Here is a 27190-nt window from a genome sequence, read left to right as displayed (position 1 = left end):
GGGCTGGTGGGCACAGAGAAAGGAAGACAAGGGGATGGGGCAGTAATTATTCTTACTCCTTCTTACCCTACATCCACTTCCCCCTCCCCATGTACAGGGATGCTTTTATAAATAGATGGCTTGGTTCTATTTCAAAACAGCAAATCTAACTTTATGGGGGAAAAAAACAAGACATGTAATTTAATAATATTTTATTGTCAACAGCATAACAGAAATTTAATATTGACCCTTAGGAGCAAGAAAAAAAGTTGAACCTATTTACAAGGAAGAGATGAGGATGAATTGTCACAAAATCTTCAGTAAATGTGCTCTTCTGATAGAGAATCAATGCATGAACTTGTAACATAGATAACTTATCAGATCAACTTTAAAAAGTATTTTTAATGCACGTAACTGACTAGCTATCTATGGTAATGAAACCCTCAGGCTTGGAAAAATATGTCAAATCAGGCTGAGCCCTTCAACAGCTTAGTTATATTTTCTACAGACGTCGGTTCCCTCCCCCACTGTCACATCAGACAAAGAGAGAAGTTCCTTCAACACTCATAAAATTCTTTATTGGCTACCGTGAGAGTCCCTGTGCTTTTTAAGGCCCTGGTTCTCAAACTTCCAAAACCTTGTTGAGTCAGTTCAAGCCCCAGCCCGCGTTCTGTCCCCAACCAAACGACCAGGTGGCCATTCTATCAAAAGTGAAAATGAACTGAGCGTTAGGTCTGAGCCTCCCCATGAGGGGCTGCCCGTCAGCTGCGCTCCGTCTGCAGTTCCTTAGCCAACGTTCCAAAGTCTCAAACCGTTCGGAAAACAAAGCTGGTTCACAAGGTGGCAGCCCAGCACTCACAGCAAAGCCTGACATTTAGGGGCCACTTAGAGTCTTTACCCACTTAGTATCAATGTTCTACATTTTATGCAGAAATATCAAGGGATGGACTTCTACAAAGGGTGTTCTTTCAGACTCTTTCTATGGACTTCCAAAATGGACCGTTTGTGCAACGTATTGTCTTTCTAAAGGTCTCAAAAGTCAGAGTTTGGAGAAAACGTTTGTCCCAAGGGGTTTGGCATAAAGATCTGTGGGCCCATAGCAGCCTGCACGTGTGCTCATATTCCTCCTGAAACCAGGAAGCTGCCCGACCCATGAACCACAGCTCCCTCCGTCTTTCGGGGAAGTGAGAATGTCTAGAACGTTCTGCATCCCAGTGAAGGAAGGCAGAACTCTGGGCATAACATCCTACAGATCCTCCGTATAGGAATTTCCTTTGTGAACGAGTCTCATTTCTGCCCATAACCCTAGACAGCGCGACAACTGATGAATGCACATTCCTTTCCATTCAAAGCATTGTCTCCGGCGGTGGGGAAGGGGCACAGAAGGCAACACTGGGAGCGAGGGCCTATCCGAGTGAGGGGTACATGTGACAACGCATCTCCGCGCTCTCCTCCAGCAACAGTAGCAATTTATCATATTTAGAAAGGGACTCTCTGGGTGCAGAGTTTGCAGAAAGGTCGGGGGAGGGGGGCTCAACCTGGGCTCTGCCACTTAAGGCGAACAGAACTTGCCAAAGAAAATGATGTTTCGAGTTTTGTTGTGCCTGACAATGTAAATGAATGGGTGGTCAGCCCTGAACTCATCCTTGTGTTGAAGGATGCGCGACCCCGGCACCTCTATGGAATCCCCACCATCTTCGGTGATCTCTAAGCACACTCGGTGAACGACATCCGACAGCGCCGCTCCCTTGGCTTCTGACATTCCAGAGAAGTCAGATGTGTTCGTGTCAAAGGCACTTTTCAGCCCCAGGTTCTCCAGGCTGGCCTTGGGATCGATCCTCTTTTCCACCTTAAACTTCGGGATGGAGAGTTTGACTTTGGCATTGGCCATGGTGCTGGGATTGGTCCACTGCAGAAGCGTCTCTGAGTTGAGTTGTTTTTCAACCTAAACGACAAAAAGGAGAGGGAAAAACATTTTTTTAGTTCCTATGGTAAAAGACCCTGCTTGGTGAGAAACATGTGTCAGGTGATCCCAGTTTCAAAGCAGTACAGATGGACCATCAAAAATGGAACAAGCCCTGGCCGGTTTTGCTCAGGGGTTAGAGCGTCGGCCCGTGGACCAGAGAGACCCGGGTTCAGTTCCCGCTAGGGGCACGTACCAAAAAACAAAAAAATCTCTCACCTAGCATTGGTCCCCATCCCACCTACAGCTGTGGTCCCTTTGCCCCGAAATGTATGAGGGCAGTTCTTAAACTATAGAGTATTTTATAGAAACAAATACATGGATTACAGTGTTGCCTAAAGAATAATGAAATAAATGCAAAATTAGAAGAATTTCACACATAACATTTCTCGAACGCTTCTTTGGATTCTCTACCAGGCAACCCGAATACTTGTACTGGGCATGACCTCAAATCCAATAGCTCACATAGAGCTGAGGTAAATTGTCTTAGAATGAGAATTGAACTGGCCATGATGTCTCTTTAAGAGAATAGGTAATGGATGAATGCATCCATTTCAGCTGGTTGTTGTTTTTTTTAAAAAAAAAGCGGGGGGGGGGGGGGACTAAAGAGATGCAGATATGAGATGGTGGGTGTGCTAATAAACTGAGTGGGAGGAACCCTTCTATAACTTATATGTTTATCAAATCATCCCGCTGTATGCTTTAAGTATTTTACAATTTTGTTTAATTATACCTCAACAAATCTGAAAAAAATAACAGCTTAGGTTCTTAACCTGTGTAAAATCTAAATATTCCTCTGTCATAACAGGAAACCTTCCTATCTGTACCGTCCAATACGTGGCCAATACAGTGGCCAATATGTGGCCAATACGTGGCTATGAAGCACTGAAATGTAACCAGTAAGGACTGAGAAATACTCTCCGTGTGAAATACACAACAGGTTTCCAAGCTTTAGTACAAAGGACATAGAACATCTCATTAATAATCTTTACAGCAATTGCATGTTGAAACGATAGTATTTTGGAAATACTGGGTTTGACAAAGTATTTTATTAAAAAATTTAAATGAGAGATAGAAAATGAAGCAGCAAATGGTTTTATCTTAAAATTCCTCGCTGAGCAAATCTTACCCAGCCCCTTTCGTTCTGCACTTTCATATGGAAAAGAACCAGGAGGTGCTGTAAGTGGAGGGGGGTGGGGCGGGAGGGACCAGAGGCTGGGAGCAGAGGAGCAGAGACAGGCTGAGCACTCAGGGGGCAGGGTGGGGACCCGAGCGTGATGATAGCCACGCTAAAAGGTAAGATGTGAACCAATCACATCAGCTCTAGAAAGTGAGGGAGTCACTGAAGTGTGACTGGAAATACAGCGGTGACCCCTGGGTCCTCAAAGATGCCCTCCTTCTCCCCGGGCAGGCTGAGGCCCAGGCAGAGGGGAGATGGGAGGCTGGTGGGAGGTGAGCAAGAACAGGGGCCCAGGACCAGGCTGACCAGCAGAGGGGACGCTCCGTCCTTCACAAGCAGGTCAAACCTCTCGTGTTCCAGTCCTGTGCCTCTGACAACCTGTATGAAATATGGCGCACCACAAAACCTCATACACGTGTGTATACGTGAAAAGAACTGTTCAAAGCGCATAGGATGCACAACACAGAGCGAACCCTAATGTAGACTGTGAACTTGAGTGGATAGTCATGCATCAATATTGGCTTATCAATTGTGTAACAAATGCACTGTGTTGATGCAAGATGCTAACGATCAGAAACTCTAGTCTAGAGTTAAGAACACGGATTCCAATTTCCTGGGTCAAATTCTGATTCTACAAACCACTGACGCGTCATGTGAGCATGGAGCAGGTACTGACCCCTGTGCCCCAGTTCCCTCGCTGGGAACGGCTGTGGGGAGAGTTCCCCACTCCTAGGCCAGTTGTGAGGATGGAGTGAGATAGTGCACACAGGGAATTTACAGTTCCGGGCACATTGTAAGTGCCGAAGAAATGTTGGCTGTTTTGAACAGTAAGGAGGAAGCCCAGAAACAACCACGAACCCTTGAAGACGGCAAAGCAAGTGAGGTACAAGGCGGGCTGCGGCCACGCGGCTCTGCCACGGCAGGGGGCACGTAGGTACTGCCCACCGCTCCTCCTCACCTTCTCCAGGCCTGTGGACTCGTCCTCCACGTCCTTGGGCAGCAGGATGAGCATGCTGAGGTGCTTGTTTTGAAAGGGGAGCTCTATGACCTTACAGTTGACACTGTCAATGTTGCCCATGCAGAAGGTGGCTTCCAGATTCATCATCTGCACTGGCTTGGTGTCCGTCTGCAACGAGAGGAGACCGCTGGACCGCTTGCTTTTTAGTTCACACAGCTATAGAGACATCCTTTCTCTCCCTCCACGAAAGAGGATGACTTATGCTTTCACATGCACACATACATATACACGCATGCACACACAAATACGCACACACACATCTATAGACATATATCCACATGCACGCACACACACACACATACATTAATTTACTCTCGTTATAATTTCATGAAACACCTCAAATATTTGTAAGAGGGGGAAATTAAGCTAATTAGGACTTTTTATTTTTAGGTTAGCAACACATAAATTTGTCTGGGGTGTGTGTGTGTGTGTGTGGTGTGTGTGTGGTATGTGTGGTGTGTGTGGTGTGTGTGCTGTGTGTGCTGTGGTGTGTTTGTGCTGTGCTGTGTGTGTGTATGGTGTGGGTATTTGTGGTGTCTGCAGTGTGTGTGGTGTGGTGTGTGTGGTGTGGTGTGTGTGTGGTGTGTGCAAGTGTGGTGTGTGTAGTGTGTATGTGTGTGGTGTGTGTGTGGTGTGCTGTGTGTGTATGGTGTGGGTGTTTGTGGTGTCTGCAGTGTGTGTGGTGTGGTGTGTGTGGTGTGGTGTGTGTGTGGTGTGTGCAAGTGTGGTGTGTGTAGTGTGTATGTGTGTGGTGTGTGTGTGCTGTGTGTGCTGTGGTGTGTGTGTGGTGTGCTGTGTGTGTATGGTGTGGGTGTTTGTGGTGTCTGCAGTGTGTGTGGTGTGGTGTGTGTGGTGTGGTGTGTGTGGTGTGTGCAAGTGTGGTGTGTGTAGTGTGTATGTGTGTGGTGTGTGTGTGCTGTATGTGCTGTGGTGTGTGTGTGTGGTGTGCTGTGTGTGTATGGTGTGGGTGTTTGTGGTGTCTGCAGTGTGTGTGGGGTGTGGTGTTTGTGGTGTGTGTAGTGTATGTGTGGTGTGGTGTGTGTATGTGGTGTGATGTGTGGTGTGGTGTGTGGTGTGTGTGTGGTGTGGTGTGTGTGTGGTGTATGCATGGTGTGTGTGTGTGGTGTGATGTGTGTGGTGTGTGTGTGTGTGGTGTGTGTGTGGTGTGTGCGTGGTGTGTGTGAACCTTTGTCAGAATAGGCACTATACTCAACTTTTAATAACAGAACTTCAACAATTTACTGTAGCCCCTGAAGGAGACACCACAGGACATGAAGAGAGTCTCGGTAAATTCACTCAGAAAGTTCAGGGGCTCACGAAAGCAATTCAAGGGAAACAGAGGAAAAGTATGACCTCTCCCTTATAAAGGAGGGTGTGTCCCCACACAGCTTTGAGTCACTGTTGCTTTGTTAGGCGAAACACTGAGAGACCGGCGACATTTCAAAGCCGTGGTTAAAACCCGAGGGCCTGCATGTGAGGAACAGACAGCAAAGACTCAGCCGTGTGCCTGGCATCTGTGCTCAGGGCCAGTCCTGCCCCGCCAGGAGGTTTGAGAAGTCGGGGGTGGGCGGCCCCCAAGACCCGTGGATATTGAGAAGGTAGGCGGCCCTCTCAGCAGGGACGGTCCCCTCCCAGTGGCAACGCCCAGCGGGTCTCGTGTAGGGACCCACCGTGGACCCAAAGGCCCATCAGGTTTTGTCTGCTATTGACTGTTTTTTCAAACTGACCCTTCGGGGTGGGTCACTCATTCAACCAACATTTGCTGAGCACCTGCTAAGGGACCGGGCCCTGGGCCAAGAGTTAGAAACCGAGATGAATGAGGCGCTCTCCCTGCCTTGACAAAGCACACACTCAGGAGGGATCAGCTAAATAAATAAATAATTAGATTTCAGTATGGAAAGCACATGGGGGTGGGGATGTGGGAATCAAAATAAAATTCTGTGGGTACAAAGAAGTGCCAAAGGCCAGTCCAGCTAACTCCGCTACGCCCTGGGGTGTAGCGTCAAGGAGGCGCTGTTACACGCGGCAGAAACGAAGTGGTGAATACTAGGTACTCAGAGTGCTGGCAGCAACTGGGAACCAGCGTGAACGCAGCTGCCAGGAAACTCCGCCCCCTGCAGGTGACCTGAAGCGTGGGATTCGGTCCACATTCTCAGCACAAGTCCCATCTTATCAGGAGAGACCGAATCGCATCATCACAGAGACTCCCGGGGTGGCCCAGGTCCCCTATGAAATGGGTCGGTTTTCCAGTCTCAGTTCTCTGGGTCCCTTTCTAGAAGAGGTCCTTCACCTAGTCACACGAATTCTTTTCCACACGGGATGTGACCACAGTATCCACTCAGTAGCGCTAGTGAGACTTCCCTGAGACCGGGTTCTCATCCTTCCCGGATGAGACGCCCGGAGAGCAGGTGGGTAAGCTGTGCTTTTTCCTGCACGACCAGCCCCTCACACATCACAGCAGCCGAGCCCTTTCCTTCCCACGAACAGACGAGAAACGGATCAGAGGGGTGTTACCCGGCACCAAGATGCTCAAGAGGCCCAGGTTTCAGGATGATTCGAAGGCTTCTGAGGTTAGGATTTGGCTGGTTGCTCTGCCTTTCTTGCCAACGGCCCCCAGTATGTGTAGCCAATTTCCAGTGGGCGACTCAGCCTTCCCCACTGGCTGGAAGCTCTCGCCACGCTCAGACTCTGGGGGAGAGTCTGGGTTTGGTCCTTTTTCTACCAGGGAAGCACCCCGCCCCGTGCCTTCACGTCCCTCCTGGGAGTGCATGCCTGCGGTCCCTTCCATCGCCGTCACTCCCAGATCGATAGGTGGGGCCCTTGCAGACGCCGCCCCGCATACCTTGTTGACTCGGAAAGCGCACTCTTTGGTTTCCGATTCGGGAAATTTCTTCATCCACTTTCCAACGAAGTAGGCAGCATTCACCACGAGGATTTTGGTCTGGTCATTCACATTGTTGTCGGATAAAATGTCCTCAAAGTGGCCTGTAAACAGTGTCAGGAAACCACAGATCACACAGGGTGAATCTTCCCAACCACGCCTGCTGTGCACACGCCCGTCGCGCACACGCCTACCCACACCTGCGAGTGAGCACCTGCCGGAGTCACACCAGGGGTGAGAGCCAGGCCGCCTCCTTCGGAAGGACTCCTTGTCTCCTGGCATCTCGCCACCCCGCACGCACCAGACACCTGGGGAGCAGAAGGAGGGGGAAGGAGGGAAAGAAAGGCCAGGAGGAGGAAGAAAGACAAGCTCCCACGCGCCTCCTGTGCCGGACCGTGTGCCGGACCTTCGTGTACTCGCTAACACGTATTCTCCATGTATACAGATGAGGAAGCAGAGGCTGTGCAAAGTCACCTGCCCGAGATGACACACGAGCAAAGGTGGATTCGGGGCTGGAGGCCTGTGCTCTGGAGCGAACACGCGTGATGTGCTCGGCATTTGCACGTGTATCTGCTCTCAGTGATCCTGTATCGAAGGTCATTGTCGCCACTGCACAGTAGAGGAAGAAACGGGCTCAGAGAGGTCAAGTAGCCCTCTAGCTCACTCCGCGGGAAAACAGCTCTGAACCGGGACAGCACACCCCTGTCCGCCCGCCGCGCTCCACCCCTCCCCACGCTGCGGCCAGCGTGCACCCAGGTGACCCGCCTGTCACAGCTGCGATCACCACGGAGCTGGACCCCAACAGCAGAACAGCGCAGGGGGTGTCAACCCCCCCACGAAATTAAGTCCTCAGGTTTGAATAGCACTGACGTTTTTTGCAAAGGATTTTTGTTGACCTAACTTCAGGGGCCTGTGACCTGTGTGTGACCTGGTTTAATGCTTCGCTGTCGCCATCTAAACGTCAGTGAAGACGGCGGGTAGGTAAACGCGGTATCGCGTCCTCCCACAACCACATCAAAGTTACAACTAAACTACAGAACAACCATCCTTCAGAACTGCCTGGCATCAAGCTGAATGGAAGTCCTACAACTACGGGATTAAAGCAGCAGCCACACCAAGACTGGTAGGAGGACAGAGGGGACGGGCTGGTCCCACACCCAGGTGTGGCAGATAAAAATCAGGAGGACACCTCGGCGGGAAGGTCCTTCCTGGGGACTGAGGGGTCCCCGTCCCACACCAGGTGCCCCGCTCAGGGTCCCAGTGCCAGGAAGAGAATCCCCATCATTTCTGGCTGGAAAAACCAGTGGGAACTGAGGCTCAGAGAAACTCAGGTGGCTGGAGCCCCAGGCAGCTCCTTAAAGGGCCCGCGCACGGACTTATCTGACTCTCTCCCTCTGAGCTTGGAGGGGAGGCAGCTCGAGGGGCGCCAGAGACACACAGGGAAGAACTGAGCTGTTTGCACTGGAGCAAGGGCTGGATAGGGGGCTTTCTCCGGGACAAACATTCTGTCAGAGGCCTTTGTTCCCTTGGTGAGCCCTTGCCTGGGGCGGCAGACAGCCACCTCATCTGGGACTCCAGCAACCTGGCTCACACTGTTTGCCCCGCCCTGGTGATTCCCTGAGGCCCCGCCCCACCCAACTTTCAGGCCCACCCAAGCTGTTACCAGTTGCTTAACCATAGGATTGGCCTGGCTTGAATCAGGTTTTCCTAAATTCTTTCAAACAAGCAGCATCTGGTCTCAGCTAGCCCCATACCTCTCATTAAGTAATACATAGAAACAAACACAGGGAGGCAGCCAAAAAGAGGAGATAAAGAAACAGGTCCCAAATGAAAGAATAGAACAAAACCCCAAGAAAAAAACTAAGCAAAACAAAGATAAGCAACCTAACAGGTGTTGAGTTCAAAATACTGTTTATAAGGATGCTCAATGGACTTAGTGAGAACCTCAGTGAACCTAGTGAGGGCCTCAAGAGCATAAAATTAGACCAGTTAGAAATGAAGGAGGCACTAACTGAAATAAAGAATAATTTACAGGAAATCAATAGCAGAGTAGGTAAAGCCAAGAAGCAAACCATTGATTTGGAATATAAGGAAGCAAAAAATACCCAATCAGAACAGCAAAAAGAAAAAAGAATTCAAAAAACTTAGAATAGTGTAAGGAGCCTCTGGGACAACTTCAAGCGTGCCAACATTCATAACTTGGGGGTGCCAGAAGGAGAAGAGAGAGAACAAGAAATTGAAAACCTATTTGAAACGATAATGGCAGAAAACTTCCCTAACTTGGTGAAGGAAACAGACATACAAGTCCAGGAAGCACAGAGAGTCCCAAACAAGATGAACCCCAAGAGGCCCACACCAAGAGACATCATCATCAAAATGCAGCCCTGGCCGGTTTGGCTCAGCGGTTGGAGCATCGGCCTGCGGTCCAGAGAGTCCGGGGTTCAGTTCCCGCTAGGGGCACGTACCAAAAAAAAAAAAAAAATGCAAAAGGTTCAAGACAAAGAAAGAATCTTAAAAGCAGCAAGAGAAAAGCAGTTACCTACAAGGGTGTTCCCATAAGACTGTCAGCTGATTTCTCAAAAGAAACTTTGCAGGCCAGAAGGGAGTGGCAAGAAATATTCAGAGTGATGAAAACCAAGAACCTACAACCAAGATTACTCTATCCTGCAAAGCTGTCATTTAGAATCGATGGCCATATAAAAACTTTCCCAGACAAGAAAAAGTTAAAGGAGTTCATCACCACCAAACCATTATTATATGAAGTGATGAAGGGTCTTTTTGAAGAAAAAGATAAAATATATGAACAAACAAAATGGCAATGAATACATATCTATAGACAACTGAATCTACAAACAAAATGAACAGGCAGAACAGAAACATTCTCATAGATACAGAGAACATTGTGTTAGTTGCCAGATGGAAGGGAGGTTGGAGGAATGGATGAAAAAGGTGAAGGGATTAAGAAGTACAAATTGGTTGCTAAACTGACAAACCTCAAAGGGAAGGGGGTTGGGAGGTGGGAAGAAATAAACCCAAGAACTTATATGCATAACCAATGGGCACAGACAACAGTGTGGGGAAAAGGCAGGAGGGAGCGGGAGTGGGGAGGAGGGGGTCAATGGGAGGAAAATGAGGAACATCTGTAATACATTCAACAATAAAGATTTTTTTAAAAAGGACTAAACGTTAGTACATGTTTAAGGAGGGGGCCCTGCAGCTTCAGCTTCGCATTGCACCGGGACCCGCACACCAGGTGGCCGCTGCCAGGGCGGGAGCCGCTGACTGTGCAGTCGGTCGTTGAGGAACCCGCAGGCCAGGCAAGTGGGCGGGCTGGGAGGGGCCGAGTTCAACTGAAGCCTCGACTCCCGCCTGCACTTCAGAGGTCTTTTCACTGAACTAGCTTCCCCGGTTGTAACCTAAAATTTATGAAGATGTTATTTTGTTAAATAAGTTTTTAAGTTTTTTGTTTGTTTTTTTTTATCCTCACCCGAGGATATTTTTCCATTTTTGTACAGATAGAGTGGGAAGGAGAGAGAGGAAGGGAGAGAGAGAGAGAAACATCGACGTGAAGGGACACATCGAGTGGTTGCCACCCGCACGACCAACCAGGGCCGGGGACAAACTGCCACCGAGGTACGTGCCCTTAGCGGGAACCGAACCCGGGTCTCTCCAGACCGCAGGCCGATGCTCTAACCGCTGAGCCAAACTGGCCAGAGCAAGTTTTTACTGAATTTTTTAGAGACAGAGGAAGGGAGAGGGAGATAGAAACATTGATGGGAGAGAGAACCATCAATCGGCCGCCTCCTGCACGCCCCCTACCTGGATGAGCCCGAAACCGGGCATGTGCCCTGACTGCGAATCAGACCGGAACCTCTCAGTCCATGGGACCATGCTCAATCCACTGCGCCACATCGGCCAGGCTAAAACTTACAAACATTTTAAAACAAAGGCCCTTAGAGGGAAAATACTGTTATTTAAAAATTCTAAAAGCAAAACTGTTACATAGCAATTTATACAGGAGCTTCTTTTTGCTTATAATTGGGTTTAACCTGTTAGAGCAGTTTTTGTTGCTTTATTTCAGTAACAAATATATATGTGTGTGTGTGTGTGTGTGCGCGCGCATACGTATCTGAGTACATCTATTATCTTGTCCATCATACATTATTGATTAGCACATATTATCTAACTTCCTCCTTACAACAACCACGTGGAAAGCAAATTAGGTAGCATATGCCCCTTTCACAGTTCAGTACATTGAGGCTCTGCATCCGAACACCTCACTTAACAAGTGGCGGTGCACGGGTTTGAATCTGAGGTCTTGAAGACTCCAAGGCCACGATTTTCCATGTCCTCCTCGGTTATGGAGTGGACACTATCATTCCTGAGCCCTCACAGTGACAGGGCGGCTCTGGCCACTCCTACGGGAAGGATGTGTCTCTGCCCCAGGGCGTACCCCTCAGCAGAAGGCAGAGGTGCCTGAAAAATCCATCACTACTGTTCCCGTCTTCACAATTCGGTGCTGTGTCCCAACAAGTCCCCTCCTGCGTAAATATAAGTATGTTCCTGGGAACAGGGACATGGACACTGACCTGCTCTCAAAATCATCTGACTTCCAACTCTTCTCTAGCAAGGACAACTCGCAGAATGTGAATGGAGGGAGCACTCGGGGGAAGGGGAGGCCGGGGGAAGCTCTGAGCCAGAGGCCGGACCGGGCAGACGCTGCGGAAGAGGCCAGGGGCTGTCCGAGGGCCGGCTGGCCGGGAGGCTACAGGGCTGAGGACACGTTTCCGTCCATTACTGTTTGTTTTCTTTTCTTTCTATTCGTATATTTGATTGCCTAAGACTCTCTATCCCCCTTTTAGTAATAAACGTGTAAAATGTTTGAGCTAAAAGTGGCCTCGGGGATCATCAAGTTACAGTCTCAGCCCTTCGTGTCCAGATTGAAAAACTGGACTTGAGACGGGCCCAAAGCCATGCTTGTTAGCAGCACAGCAGAGGCCCCAGGAGCGCGCGGGGGGCTCGCTGGGGGGGCGAGGCACGTGGACCAGACACACCCGAGCACCCGGCTTCTCTGCCCAGCGAGAGGGTGATGGAGGAAAGGTCTAGAAATGACTCAATGTGCAAGAATTTCACTGCTGTACTGAAAACATCTCAGGAATCCTCTAGCTGCTCAGTTTTTCGCTTGGCAGGAAGATTCGCGTGCATAAGTGAGCAGACTAGGTGAAGATACTTGCCATCTGTGAGATCCTTAATGGAGCTGTTGATCTGACCTTTGGTCTCTTCCAGCTTATCTTTGAAGTCAACCGTTTCCAGCTCCTTGGCGTAGGGTCTCTTCGTGGAGCCGACGAACTCCTGAAAGCATCCAGGTCACAAAGTCACAAAGTGCGTCCAGTCTGTAGTCCCACCGTCAGGTTGCTTCGTGGTTCTAACAGGACTTTTACGCATCTATTGTTATGAATGCACTTTCAAAATCTGAACTCGGTGGCGAATTGAAACCTATGGTGAAACATGTCACTGGTAGTCTACCCTTTCGATTTAGAAAGCTTAAAATACCGCCCACCCAAGCACAGATTAAATCCACTCTGTGTTACTAACGGAGACAATGAACTTCTGCGTAGTCTAGGATGTCGCTATGTGCTTCAAATACAGATTTTTTTTAATATTATGTTACACTCTGGGATCAAAGTTAAGGGCACCACAATGTTCTTTATATGATTCCTTCAAGAAATGGCTGGAATTAAACACCCAGAACTAACTGTTTAGACACCCTCGTGCCCAGTCTAGCAAAACGAACGAAAACAATTCCTGACTGATGAACACTGGTGATTCATACGGTTATTATTTTTCCTATTGATGTTGAGAAAACTAAGAGAACGCCGTGTGCATGAACGATGAGGTTGTCCCCGGCCTTGGCCCCTGCTGTTGAAGGAGAAACGGGTGAAGGCTGAGCTCTCCTGCACCCTCGGAGACACGCTAGTAGCCTCTCCATCCTGTTCCTCTGAATGAGGAAGCTACGAGGAGGAGGATGTTCGAGAGTTTGAGGGGGAACAGGGAGGACCACAAACTCCTCCGTGTTTTGAACTAGATGTGACTGCAACCCAATCCTGCTATATTCACCCGCTCTGCTAGGACTGGTTGGCTTTAATTAGCCTCTAATCATAAACAAGCATTCTAGAAGTGAGTTTTAGTGGGAAAAACAAAAGCTATGAGTATGACCATGTGACAATGCCAACCCCGGGGGAAAGTTAAGTCTTGTTAATGGAATTCAACCACTTACTGCGGAAGGGTTCAGAGATTTGTCTACATAGAGCCGCTTGATCAGTTTCAGCGAGTAGAAGGAACTCAGTTTGTTTACGTCCGACGTTACTGTCTGAAATCCAAAGGGCACGTCTTTGACGTTTTCAAAGTGAAGGACCTGTGAAGTCAGAGAACAGCCGTGACCTACGAAGCATGTGTCTTCCCAGTGCGGTGGACTTGGAATCGGACCTGGCCCGAGGGGTGCAGTCCTCCCCGCTCCGTTGTCCCGTGGAGCAAGGCCTCTCAACCTACACGCTGACGTTTCGGGCAGGGTGCTCTGTTGCTGGGGTGGAGGTGGGGGGTGCTATCCTGGGTATTGCAGGGTGCCCAGCAGCATCTCCGACCTACCTGGTACGATTTGTGGCGACCAAAAATGTCTGTGGACACTGCTAAATGTCCTCAGGAAGTGGAGCGGGGATTGTCCCCACTGAGAGACACTGCCACAAAGATACTCTTCTCTGCACTTGAGTATATAAAAAATTTGCCCTTTTTTAATTTTTTTCTAAAATGATGCCTCTGATGGTCCTACAGAAGCTTTCCAAACTTGGAGAAGGGTGAAGCTGGGTTACAATTTCCATCCAATTTAGACACAAGAAGAGAGAGATTAATAGCAAAAGAGACCATCGTTAGGCAGGTATCAGATTCAGGTTAGAGGTGTCTCCAGCCAGGGTCTATCTAATCCCTTCAGTTCCTCTGACAAGCGCCAGGTGGGCTGATGTGTAATTCACGGGGGTAGCAGCTACCCTAGCGGCGGGCTGCCCTGAGTGGGCGCGAGTCAGGCGACCTGGCTTTGCGCCCCAGCGCGTATCCTGCAGAAATACAACCTGGTTTCACTTTTCTCTCTGTAACCTGGACTGGGAACACCTGCTCTTCTGAGTTGTGATGAGGATTACAGACATTCTAGGTAAAACACCTAAAACATCAGATGAATTCGAAATGTTAATAATTATTCTTTCAGTGATATTCTAAGCCGTTTAAAACGAGGATGTCCTCTTCAGGAGGGCGTAATCCTGTTAGTCCGTTCCTAACTTTTCTCCTGGCCTCACGGAGCTTGGTACTGATGTCAGCACAAAGCGATTCTCGCCCCTCCCCCAGCCCACCTGGAGGCCACACCTCTGCGCCTGGAGGCCACACCTCAGGTGACGTCACCAAGCGGGCTCACTGAGCCCCTGAGTCCCACAGCCTCGGTATTGCAGGGTCACATGGGCTGGGGCAAAGCCACGTGTACCTCTCAGCCTGCTGACAGGTGAAGGGACCAGGAAATGCAAGAACCCAGGAAAGTCCTGCTGGGGGAACAATTACGTGTACGTGACCCTTACTGTTATTACTATTGAGGGGCAGACTCTCTCCCAGGAAGTCGTCTTTTCTGTCCCCCATCTAGTGGGAGATGAGAAACGAGGTAGCGGAGAGGGGTAGGGACTAGGGGTGGGGCTGACAGAGCAGGGTGGGTGAGAACACACAGCTCCTCTTCCCACAGCTGACGGTTCTCCTTCACGTGCCCTCAAGTTCAAGTGTGCGCTCTTCACTTATCACGACCCAGAGAACCCGTCGCGGCTCACGCTCTCTGGGGATTTATAGATGCAAGAAGATGCTCCCTTTTTAAACGCTAGGAGCTCACGGAAAGAACGATGCTGTTGAACCTGGGAAGATCAACGCAAGACTCAGGGTGGATGGAGTGGGGAGAGCATTCACATACTTTCTAAAAGTAAAGGGGGGTGGGGTGGGCGAAACGGGTGGAGGGGGTAGAAAGGTACACACTTCCGGTTATGAAATAAGGCCTGGGGATGCAATTTATAGCATGATAACTACAGTTAATAATACTTGTTGTTTTGCGTTTTTTTAATCCTCACCTGAGGACATTCTTGCATTTATCTTCAGATAGAGCGGAAAGGAGAGAGTGAGTAAGAGAGAGAGAGAAACATTGATGTGAGACACATCGACTGGCTACCACCTGCACGACCCCAACCGGGGTTGGGGACAAATTGCAACCGAGGTGTGTGCCCTTAGCAGGAACCAAACCCGGGACTCTCTGGTCCATGGGCCGAGGCTCTAACTGCTGAACCAAACCAGCCAGGGCCTTGTTGCAGATTTGAAAGTTAAGAGAGTAGATCTTAAAACTTCTCATCACAAGAAAAAGAAATTCTGTAACTATGTACGATGACAGATGCAAACTAGACTTACTGTGGTGATCATTTTGTAATATGTACACTTATCAAGACATTATGTTGTATACCTGAAACAAATATAATGTTGAATGTTCATTATACCGCAATAAAAACTCATGAAGATGATGCTGTATGTACGTGTAGTGCACAAGGCAGGGCTGTAGATTTATACTCTTTCTGGCCGGAGTGTTTGCAGTGGAACATTTCTTAAACACCCCTGGATTGACTCTTCCAGGGTAACACGGGGAAATATGCCGGCTGGCTGGCTAAGGGTCACTCATGAGTGGAGAGCTTGTGATTCCTGAGCAGAGCCCCAGGTTCTCCATCACACATGGTGTCTGGGTTGCAGGGCAGATAAATGAACTTTCTTTCACATTTAGAAACAGACTGAGAGAGTGTTAGAAGTGGCACGACTCTCGATCCTGAGCACCTCTGGCCACACAGGCCCCTTCATCCTCCCTTAACATCGCCCACAGGTTCGGATGCTCTGTCCCGCTCCAGGCAGAAACAAGTGCGGGGCTTACCTGTCCCAGTTCACTGGCTGTGTCACCTTTGGCTCCGACTTGAACAAGTGACAGAGAGGTGGACAGACAGATGGGAGAGAAGAGGACATTGCCGGCTGGCTCCTTTTCGCACAGTTTCTTGAACAGGTCAACTGCAAAGGCAGAGTTTGCAAGTCGCAGGGCGTCCATCGTGGTCCTGCAACAAAGCACAAGGGTCCTTAAGGTCTGCTCACCCGCATTCTGCCCACCAGGGAAGAAGTCCATGGAGACAGGCGATGGTCTCGGGTAGAAGAGAGGAAGGAACTGTGCACCAAATGCAATGTAAAGAACCAGTGAGGAGCCCCGGCCGGTTTGGCTCAGCGGTTAGAGCGTCGGCCCACGGACCGGAGAGACCCGGGTTCGGGTCCCGCTAAGGGCATGTACCTCGGTTGCAGTTTGTCCCTGGCCCAGGCTGGGGTGGCAGCCACTTGATGTGTCTCTCTCACATCGCTGTTTCTCTCCTCTCTCTCTTCCTCCCTCTCTCCCTTCTGCTCTGTCTGAAGATAAATGCAAAAATGTCCTCAGGTGAGGATGAAAAATAAAAAGAACCAGTAAGGAAAAAAATTCTGATCAAATGTCCTCAGGTCTGAACGGTCCAGCATGCCAGGTCCTCAGTGGGTACAGCTCTGGCCGAATCATCAAATCCAGGCGTACTCGGCCACAATGGCCATTGTCAGGACCCCGGGGAGCACACCTCTTCCTTAGCAAGTGGTCAAAGCCGCCGGCAGCCCCGATCAGAATCCACTGGTTTTATTTATGCACAGTGTTTCCATTCGGATTTGGGTTCAAGCATTCAAAACTGACATTTCCATGCCTCAAAAACCAGTCAACTCACAGCAGTTTTGTGTGGTTCAGTCTAATAATTAGTTAAGAGTTACGGGTTGAATTTGTGTCCCCCCAAAAGATATGTTTGAATCCCACCCCTGGGGACCAGTGAATGGGACCTTATGCAGAAACAGGGTCTTTGCAGATTTCATCAGGGTGAGGTCACTGGGGTTGCTCTAACCCAACATGACAGGTGTCCTTATCAGAGAGAGCGGGAGACAGAGACAGACTGCATGGAGAGAAGATGACAGTGAAGACACACGTGATGACCGGCAGACTTTGGAGTGAGGTTTCCACAAGCCAAGGATCACGGGCAACCCAGAAGCTAAGAGAGGCAAGAAACAGCATCTCCTCCGGGGCTCACAGAGGGTGCACGGCCCTGCTGCGACCTCGATTTCAGGTTCTGGCCTCCGGAACCGTGGGGAGTGCATTTCCACTGTTAAGTCGCCCGGTTCGTACCAGTTGCTAAGGCAGCGCTGGGGGCCAGCGGAGTGGGTTCTGCCTCTGCCGGCGCCCGGCACACGGCGATACTGAATGCAGAGCGGTTGTTGTTTTCCATGTTAATACATGTTGGAAGACCCTGTACACGGTATTATAAGGACCAGTCAAGTCCCTTCTTCTCTGAGTTTGCAAACTCTCTGGGCAGATATGCAGAAAAGAAGTGAACCAGCAAGCACTGTGGAGTTAAAGGAAAGAGAGGGCAGCGTCGGCTGAAAACAGGGAAGCTGGTTAAGTGGAAAGAGCACGGGTGGGCCTCAGCCTGTCTGAGAACTCTCCCCCTGATGCGGGGCCTCGAGGTGCTGGCCTGGACCCCCCTCGCCCTTGCAGGGGGCCGTGAGGTCAACTATTTTCATAAGGATACTCAGACATGAGGATGCTCAGACATGAGGATGTTCAGACATGAGGATGCTCAGACATGAGGATGCTCAGACATCAGGATGCTCAGACATGAGGATGCTCAGACATCAGGATGCTCAGACATCAGGATGCTCAGACATGAGGATGCTCAGACATGAGGATGCTCAGACATCAGGATGCTCAGACATGAGGATGCTCAGACATGAGGATGCTCAGACATGAGGATGTTCAGACATGAGGATGCTCAGACATCAGGATGCTCAGACATGAGGATGCTCAGACATGAGGATGCTCAGACATGAGGATGCTCAGACATGAGGATGCTCAGACATGAGGATACTCAGACACCATCTGCCCCTTCACTCTCCACCTCTCACAAATACAGGGGCAATTTCCCAAGGCTGCGGTGTGGCTCTAGCAAACCAAATAGTCCAGAGATCTGCGGAAATGGAAGAGTGCTCCTCTTGGGGGTTCATTGGGGAAAAGGGGGGCATCTGTAATATATTCAACGACAAAAAAAGAAAGTGCTTCTCTTCTCCCTACATGGTTTTACTTAAGAAAACAGTTATTTTTTCATAAAAACACGTTATCCGTGCTAATGTGTAATGGCAACATGATTATTTTAAAAAATTAGTAAAATAAACATTTCAAATTAGTAAATAACTATTCACTAAAAGGTAATGATAACCGTATTATTTTAATTAATTAGTAGATAAATTTTTCAAACTTTTTCCAGTTTTTTTTCTTTTTATTGATTTTAGAGAGAGAAGAAGGGGGAGGGAGAGAGAGAGATGGAAACATGGACTGGCCGCCTCCTGCATGCCCCCCACTGGGGATCGGGCCCACAACCTGGGCATGTGCCCTGACCGGGAATCAAACCGGCGACCTCTTGGTGCACAGGTCGACGCTCAACCACTGAGCCACAATGGCTGGGCTCCAGTTTTAATTTCTAATTTGGTAAATACTGATTGATATTACTGACATTTTTTTATAAACAAAATAAAAAGATCCTCGGTCATTTGAAATGTAAAGGGGTCCTGAGATATCTAAAGCTTGAGAACTGCTTTTCTAACGAAAGTCCCACCGATCTGGGGCTGCAGTTAGCGACCAAGTTGAAGGGGCTGGGAGAACTTGAGCAGTCAGGGCACAGCTCTTTCTAGAAGCCCAGCTGAGCTGCAGGGACTGTCCAGGCTCTGCCTGGACAGGGAAGCACATTCCTAAGGAAGACAGATTGACAGTAACACCCCGAGTGACCGGCGCATGGATGAAGGCGCGTGGCTTCCCCCCAGGGCAGCCCGGTCTGTGCAGTCACGTGCACAGAGCGGAGAGTGAACTTGACCTTGACGGTCATCAGGTGAGACATGCTCCCCGGTATCAGATGAAGCGTCACCACTCAGGACAGCGTACTTCCTTCAACCAGGACCCAAGGACGTGTTAGGGTCAGATGCATGAATTGAATCTCAATTTTGCACCTTACCCTTGAACACATTCAAAATGTGGAGATGTGAGAATAAAATCAAGGAATGAGCCCCTAGTCTTCAAATATTTCTTCAGAATTCTTTCTTCTATGGGACATAGGGCTTGTGTGTAGGATGGACTCATAAGATTACACTATATGTTGGTGTCTGGAAAAGCAAGTTCATTGACTTTATGTCCCTGACACGCACAGTAGGTGAACTCAAGTCAGTGTTCTCGTTACAATCCTGTTACAAGGGAACCTCAAGTCAGGGTGGGACCTCACACTTTTCTGAGGCCCACAACCTATTCTTTCTTGTGGGGTGGGGTAAGGAGCCGAGAGACAGCTGTGCTCCCCGGCGCCGGGACCGACATGGGGTGTACGGAGGGCAATGAGCAGAAATGGGAGCCACGAAGAAATAAACAGGAAGTTCACGAAAGATTTGGGGAGTCCTTTCCGCAGCAGCAAATTTAACATTGATAATGCTGAGTTTGTCTACAACTAAAACAGCATGAGCTCTCTCTCCACCAACCTGAACAGCCTAACGGAGCTGGTTCTGCACCAAAGGGAGAAGCCTCCACTCAGATCCCTGCAAACCTCTCTAGGCTTCAACAACCTGATTGCTGGGATTCCAACCATCAACAATGCATTTACTACCCTCCAAGAAGAGCGAGTCGAATAGTTTTGCATAATCGATAACAAACTTTACTTTTAAAGTTTGGCTTCCTTTGTGTAGAAAACCTGTGTTTAAGACTTCGGAGTAATCTGCTGAGGGGGTTTGATCGGGAACTCCTCAAGTGTATCAAAAGGTAAGGAAATGTTCATGTTCCCGCTGAAGCATTATTCTCTCACTCATTATATCATTTTGAGATACATTTCGTCTAAGCTCTATTTAAATGCAAGCTCCCGGTGGCTGTAGTACATGAAGCACACAACATAGTTAACACTGTGTTGCAATTCAAGGCTCAGATTCGGTCCCGTGAGTGGCAGACCCTCCTTTCAGAGTCGCTTCCTTTGCATGACAGTCCTCAGTGCATGAGTCCAACAGCCTGCCTTCCCATCCATGTGCTGACTCTCTCCTTTCTCAGAAAATTCTCCTTCAGGTGGAGGAAGGTCAAGCAGCCTTTAATAGCTGAGGTCCCAGCGACAACAACAGTGTGTTGGTTTGATGCTTGACAAAGGTATCAGGAAAGGTCTGGACATGGAAATCGCTGTAGGAGCAAATGATCACCAGCTAAGTGATCGATCAGATATTGCCTGATAAATCTGATCAGTCGCCCAGTGATTGATCCCAAGTGACCCAAAAACGCTGCAAAGCTTATCTAGGCTAAGGTAGTTCAAAGGATGACTTGGGCCACAGCCGGTGGCCACCTCCCACGCTGCAAGGCAAGCATAGCATTTAAACAGAGCTTAGCAATGTGAGCAACACACACAGGAAAAAGCATCGGGTTTCTACCTGGACCACTTTAGTAGCAAATGCTATAAAAATGATCGGTAGAAGAGTAGACATGAGCAAGAGCTACAGAGTACATTTACATATCCAACAACTTCTGTTCAGAGTTCTAAATCGCCCCAGATGTCCTTCATTTTATTATCACTTTACTAGAGATAACTTATTTGGTCTTCATGAAAACCTTCGAATGATTATGACAAATAAAGAGAATTTTGTTTTCAGCTCCAACGTAGAAAACACCGCATGGTTTTGGTCACTTAAAAGTTGAAAAGGCTCTTTTTTTGTTTTTCAGCCCGAGAAACACGAGATGGAAATTAAGTAGTAATACACGTGCCACGAAAGGAGCAACAGAGGCTAGGAGAATTTATCACTCAGCTGCCTGGTTTTTGCAATATGTCCTAAAAGCATAAACCTTTCAAGTGGAACAGGATCTTGGCAGGGATCTAGTCTGGCTCCATCGCTGCATTTTACAGATGGGAAAAGTGAGATGAACAGTGATGAAGTAAGTGATTCTCCAGGCCTCCCACGCAGGGAGTGAGAGTGGTAGAACCAGCCCTGGCGTCCACCTCTCCCAGCACCCAGCCCGGTGCACCCAACCACACCTCACCTTCTTCCTCCGCGGCTGTGTCTTCACTGAAGTTTTTTCTCTCACAAGTCTCCAGGAGTTCCAAAACTCCCACGTGTCCTACATAGTTGGCATGTATTTTTTTTTTTTAATCAACACAAACGTTTCTCTCTTATTCTCCTCCCTGAAGAATCTCTGGCTCTTTTTCCACCACCAAGGTTGCAAGTTATGAACGCTCTGTTGCTTTCCTTCAGTGAGCGCTCCCTGAGCACCGGACATCAGGCACTGAGTCACGCGCGAAGACGTCAGAGGTGAGCCCGACACGGGCCCTCCCTCCACGGAGGCCTCAGCCTAGTGCCAGGATGTGTATAATGAGTCGTGGGCATTTTCACGGGAGGCACAAGTTGCCACGGGAACCCTTAGGAGCGAGACCTTACTTCTCGTAGAAATCTCAGTGAAGTCACCTCAGAGACAGTGACGTCTAAGTAAGTCACACTAACGGGGGTCCCTAAGACAAGGGGGGGTTAGCTGTGCAGGAGAATGCGGGCCGCAGAGAGCGGACTCAATCAGGGGCTGACTCGATCGCAGGTGAGCGGAGGGACCTGCACCAGAGCGCGGGGAGGGCCAGGCGGCCGGCTTCTCCAGACTCCGGCTGGTCACGGGCCCCTGCAGAGAGGCTCCAAGTCTCTAGTGCATCTCAGCCCCTGCCCCTCAAACCTGTTGCCTGCAGGCCGCTTGGGTGAGATGAGATGCCATATGGACAGGTTGACCATATGTCCCGCTTTGCCTGGGACAGTCCTGGCTCACATTTGTTGTCCTGACATTTCCCCCTTCCTTCTCCACCGTGTTGTGTGTTGAACAATGTATGTTCTGCCCACCTGTAGCCCATCCACCACACCCTCTACACACGTGTACGCGCAGGCACACACGCAGCCGGGTGCGGCTTTCTCCTTACACGCCTTCCGCTGTGTCCGGTGACTGCGGTTACCATCCACCCTAACCTGCCTGGTGGGACAGAGGAAGGAAAACGCGGTGAAAAAAATCTTAAGCACTTGGTGTGGTCAGTCCTTAGGCAGTGGCCTTGAGAGGCTTTGCCCGCTAGCATAAGTGCCACGGAAGGCCTGAAAATACAGCCGGGCTGTCCCCAGTCTCACTTCGAGGGGGACAAAACCCGGGCCAGGTTAGGAAACGTGCGTTGTGAAAGAACATCGGGATCGAATGAAGTGACGGAAGGAGGAGCATCTGAGAAGACCGCCGTCCTCAGAAAAGCACCACGATGCTGTCGGCAGTAAGGGCCGCGCCCCATGTTCAACGGCAAGGGAGCCTGCGCTTTGCTCCAATAGTCCTCGGCGTCACATCTGCTCCTGTCCCTTCAGAAGCCCGATCTGGACCACGGAGCCATCCCACGGCTGCCGACCAGCAGAGCAGGGCCAGCCTGGCCACGCCAGTACGACCACAGTTGCTGAGGCTGCAACCTCCGAGCCAACCCACCACCGGAGGGACTGAAGTGGCGGAATTCAAGGCGGTGAGCAGCGGAGAGCAGCCCTGCTGAGTCATCCTCTGGGAGACTCCTTTCTTCAGGCAGCGTCCCGTCCACCCCTCCACCCATCCAGGAGCCCAGCCCTCCTTCACCTCCCGGCGGGGACTGAGCTTTGAGGCCCACCTCATTCTCTTCAAAACCTTTAGAGCGACGTGGGGGCTGACAGGCTGTTAAGAATTCCCTTGGTGTCGTGGAAACACCCGAAAGCAGTGAGTTTGAGGCGGGAATTCTACTGCCCTGGCCACTGAAAAGCGGGGTGACTTGGAACACCACGTCACCTCTGCGAGCTGCAGCCCCTACTCGGCAGAATGAGGGGCTGAGATGACACAGGTCTAAGACCCCTCAGCTCTGAATCCACACCTGTTGAGTTGATCTCCAACCCGCTGAAGCCATAACAGCGGTAGCTAGCAACTATAAAAAAAGAAACTCAGTAGCAACCATATAAAGGAACTGCGGGCCAACTTGTTTGCAAAGTTGCCCAAGAATACATATCTGAAATCTGTCACTTGTTTCGAGTATCCTAAAACCCAGAAGCTGGGAGGGAGGATACTTTCTGCCCAAAAGAATGCAGTTTCAAGTAAATGAAAACTGACTACTGACTTGATGCTTTAAAATGCCAAAAAGAAGAGCAATTTTGAAGTCTGAATCTCAAGCACACAAAACTAACCAGGGAGGTGAGCCAGACACTCACTCACTGCATTGCCACTTTCTCCAAGTTTTGAGCACCAAGCCCTTTCTGAAATAAACATTGCAAAATGCATTCTTAATCCCGACATCCTGCTAAAAGTGTGCCCAGAAAAACTTTCTCCTCTGGCCGTCACTCCCAGCCATGCTATTTCTTCATGTTATTACCTTGCGTGGCTAAGTGATTTCTCTCCCTACCTGACACCCTGGTTCCCAAAGGCCTGAGAGCTGGCGACGCTGCCCCTGGGGGAGGGGAGGGGGAACAGTCCCAAAGCCCACAGCCTACCCTTGAAAACAACCCATTAAGTCGACTTTGTTCACCATCTTGAATCAGCTCCAACACCTCTGTTGGTTTAAGTGCCCTGGAAAGGGGACCACTGGCCCTGCTGCCCCCACCTCGCTTACCTGGAGCTACAGGGATCCTGGACAGCACACGGCAAGGGCGGAGGAAAGCGAGGCTCGGATGGACCCGGTTGGGAGCAGCTGTGTGGTCAGAGCCCGGCTCCTTCACCTGAAGCCAGGGCCACTCCCGCTGTGGCCACGCCCCTGCGCGCTCTCGTCCCTCCCACTTCTGCACGCTCAGCTCTTACTCACGTCTCTTGGCAGCTTCTCCACAATTGAAGAAATTATTCAGGCTGGAGCTGCTGTCGCCTGCACAGCTTCCAAAGGCCTCCAACATGCTCAGGCAGGAAGGAGTCGTGGTAAATCCTGCCTCGCTCATCCAGTCATCCAAATATAAGGGCAATTCCAGTAACCCACGTGGGACCGGGAGGTGATATTATAAGAAATAAAAGGCATGTGTGATGCTTGTAAATAATTCACACTTCTCAGATATGGTCGTGCCACGAAGAGCACCCTAACCTCCATCTTCTCATGTAAATTGCAGTAGCTCATTCTGTTAGATGCCAAAGAGGTGGCTACCTATTAAAGGAAAAGGTGGTCCCACAAGAAAGAGGTTGCATCCATTAAATAAATTATACGTAGCAAAATAAAGAATACCAAATTGATAAGAAAAGGTGTTTGATGGGGTTACCCAGACAATATGGATTTGGTTTGCACAGCCCTGCCCTGAGTCTCCGTGCAGACTGCTCTGTGCTCATGCACCAGCTGTCCGGGCTTCCCAAAGCTCCATCATTCCGTGGGACTTCCTCCTCCTCCCTTCCCGCCAAATATGCTGTCAGGAAAGGAACTCACACTGAGCCAGTTCCTTCTCTGCTGTGCTTTGCTACTATTCTCTACTGTTCATTTACAAGAATTTTTCGAAATAATCTGTGTCTTGTACGATCTCCTCTATCTGAACACAAGCATCTTAAAGGTAAGGATCAAGCCTCATTCCTTATTGCAACACCAGCACTTGGTTGACTAGACACCAAATGCTTGTTGACTGCATGAATGACAGCAACTCACTTTGCTAAACTAAGATCGACAAACAGCTTTCCTCCCCCCAGGCCCTAGGCATTTTATTATTAACCAGAACCAAAGTCATGAACTAAGTGAGTTAACCCCCAAAAGTAGAATTTCGGGCAGCAGTGGAGGCAAGAAAGGCACAAGAGTGATGTGGGTGGGGTACCTCTCAAAAATCAGACCATCCCGCTGCATGGGGACCGTGAGTTTCGGGGCCAAGTCATAAACTTGGAAACTGACTCTAACTCTCAGGGCTTCGTAAATCTTAGACAAAGTGCTAATTCTCTCAAGCCTCAGTTCGCTGACCTGTAAAATGGGGCACATAGATGCCTGAAGAGGCAGTCGATATAAAATGCCCAGCACCTCGCATGCGTCCCCAGTAGCGGTGGTGACAATCACCACGCTGACTCTTCCTCCCACAGTGCAGCCCCGGGGAGCAGCAAAATGGCCAAGAGGCTGGGGCAGGATGTTCGCATCTAGCTCACTGAAATCATTCATTGAGTCCCTGCTGCATGCTTGCCACTGTGATCCGACGACTTCAAGAGACTTGCACTCAAATCGGAGCACTTCAGCCTCTCTCCCTTTGGACGGCTGAATTGCCTCTAACACCCCGGACAGAAACACCCCCCAACAGGAAATCGGCAGTTCCAAGGAGCCCGCACATAGGTCCAACTGCCGGAAAGAAATGTCTCTCTAAAAGATATTTAGTAGGAAATGAAATGCCTGTTTGTGGGAAGAAGCGTTTGTTCCATAATTCCTAAAATAATCTATCTTTTTTTTCTCTCTTATTTGCCACAGAAACCATGTTACGGTCTGTATATTTTTTAAAAAGTAGGGTTTTTGGTTTTTGTTTGTTTTTGTTTGTTTCTTGGAGGGAAGACATATAGCTTAAAGAATGAATTATCCGTTCATTCATCATACAAATGTATCAAACAATAATTTCCTCTAGTTCAACGAAAGTAATCGTCAGCCCAAATATTTAATAACCTTGGAGACTGTTCTGTTGGGGCTTTTTCTTACCTATAGGTTGAAACGTTGCAAACATTATAACTTGATTACTCAGCATTGCAGCTGAGGGTTGACACACCCAGCCACTCCCAGGAACAATTCAAAGGGGCTTTGTTATAGCATGCTTAGAATCATTCACAGTCTCTCTCCCTCTCTCTCCCTCCCTCTCTCTCTCTCTCTCTCTCCAAGAAGATAAATTTCAGCTACAAAATCTTGAGCACCCTCCCCCGAAACCTACAACTCATCACGTGTTTTTCTCCCCACTGATAAGGACGAGTCCCTCCGATGTGTATGACAAAGCTCCCATACAGCGGAGGGATAAGAATCTTGCACATGTCCAGCGAGTCACAGAAATGATACAATAAGGGCTCCTATCTAGACCCTGAGAACTACTATCTCCTCTTCACTCTTCACATGTGGAGGCAACTTTACCTTCACATTTCTGAGGCGGAAAAAAAATATATGTTTCAAAGCCTCAGATTTACAATCCCTCACCCTAACTACATCCTTTTCAAGAATTCAGCAACCTAACAGGCCATCATGCTCCTGGTCTCATCAACTTCTGGTGTTTAAGAAACCCAACACTCTGTCTGGAAGAAATTTTATAATAAATGATAACCTGTTATGGAAAGTAACTGACATGTAATTTTCTACTAGGAAGCAAACCTAAGAGGAGAATAAAAAACTAAGACAACTCTACAAACAATAAAGAAAGAGCAATGCTCACAAGATTAAGTTATGTCTCAGGAGGTTAAGAAATATATCAATGTGTGTGTACATTTAGGGACTTCTGTTTCTTGCTGTAATGCACTTAAGGGTTCCTTGATTTTGCATTAAAAATTATAGATGTGGCCCAGCTGGTGTGGCTCAGTGGGTTGAACATCGTCCCTTGGACTGAGAGGTCCCATTCGATTCCCGGTCAGGGCACATGCCTGGGTTGTGGGCTCGATCCCCAGTAGGGGGCATGCAGGAGGCAGCTGATCAATGTTTCTCTCTCACATTGATGTTTCTATCTCTCTCTCCCTTCCTCTCTCTCTAAAAAATCAATAAAAACATATTTTTTAAAAATTACATATGTGGGAAGAACATCTGTAACAAAAATAAATTAATTTTAAAAAATTACATGTGTGTATATACTTAGAAGACCTCAAAAAATGCTTAAAATCATAACAATAGTTATTTCTGGCTGGTGAAATTAAAGGTGATTTTAATTTATTTTCTGTAGTGCCCTGTATCGTCCTAATTTTCTACAGTCATCATATATTATTTCTCATGATTAGAAAGTTCTATTTCTTGACAAGTTACTTTCAAAAAGCCGTCTGCCACAACTGAGGCTTTGCATAATAAATCTCCAGTTGTCATCAATTACTAC

General features: G+C 48.9%; 1 protein-coding gene across 1 annotated transcript; it reads right to left on the bottom strand.

The window, feature by feature from the left end:
- Positions 1 to 207: 207 nt before the first annotated feature.
- Positions 208 to 23888, bottom strand: SERPINB5 (serpin family B member 5). The gene is made up of 7 exons (XM_036245069.1): positions 23812 to 23888; positions 16008 to 16182; positions 13299 to 13436; positions 12256 to 12373; positions 6983 to 7125; positions 4081 to 4248; positions 208 to 1924 (listed from the first exon to the last, which is right to left on the bottom strand). Exons 2-7 carry the CDS (start codon positions 16173 to 16175, stop codon positions 1532 to 1534), a joined length of 1128 nt encoding a protein of 375 aa, XP_036100962.1. The 5' UTR covers positions 16176 to 16182; positions 23812 to 23888; the 3' UTR covers positions 208 to 1531.
- Positions 23889 to 27190: the final 3302 nt, after the last annotated feature.

Source organism: Molossus molossus, unplaced genomic scaffold, assembly GCF_014108415.1.
Source record: "Molossus molossus isolate mMolMol1 unplaced genomic scaffold, mMolMol1.p scaffold_m16_p_6, whole genome shotgun sequence".
NCBI lineage: Eukaryota > Metazoa > Chordata > Mammalia > Chiroptera > Molossidae > Molossus > Molossus molossus.
This window is presented reverse-complemented; position numbering and strand designations above follow the sequence as displayed.

Excerpts from the sequence above, each read along its gene's own strand:
- SERPINB5 (XM_036245069.1), bottom strand. The coding sequence starts at position 16,175 with ATGGACGCCCTGCGACTTGCAAACTCTGCCTTTGCAGTTGACCTGTTC. Across the intron at positions 13,437-16,007 it reads CAGCCAGTGAACTGGGACAG|GTCCTTCACTTTGAAAACGT; the intron begins GTAAGCCCCGCA and ends CTGACTTCACAG. Across the intron at positions 7,126-12,255 it reads CATTAAGGATCTCACAGATG|GCCACTTTGAGGACATTTTA; the intron begins GCAAGTATCTTC and ends CACTGTTTACAG.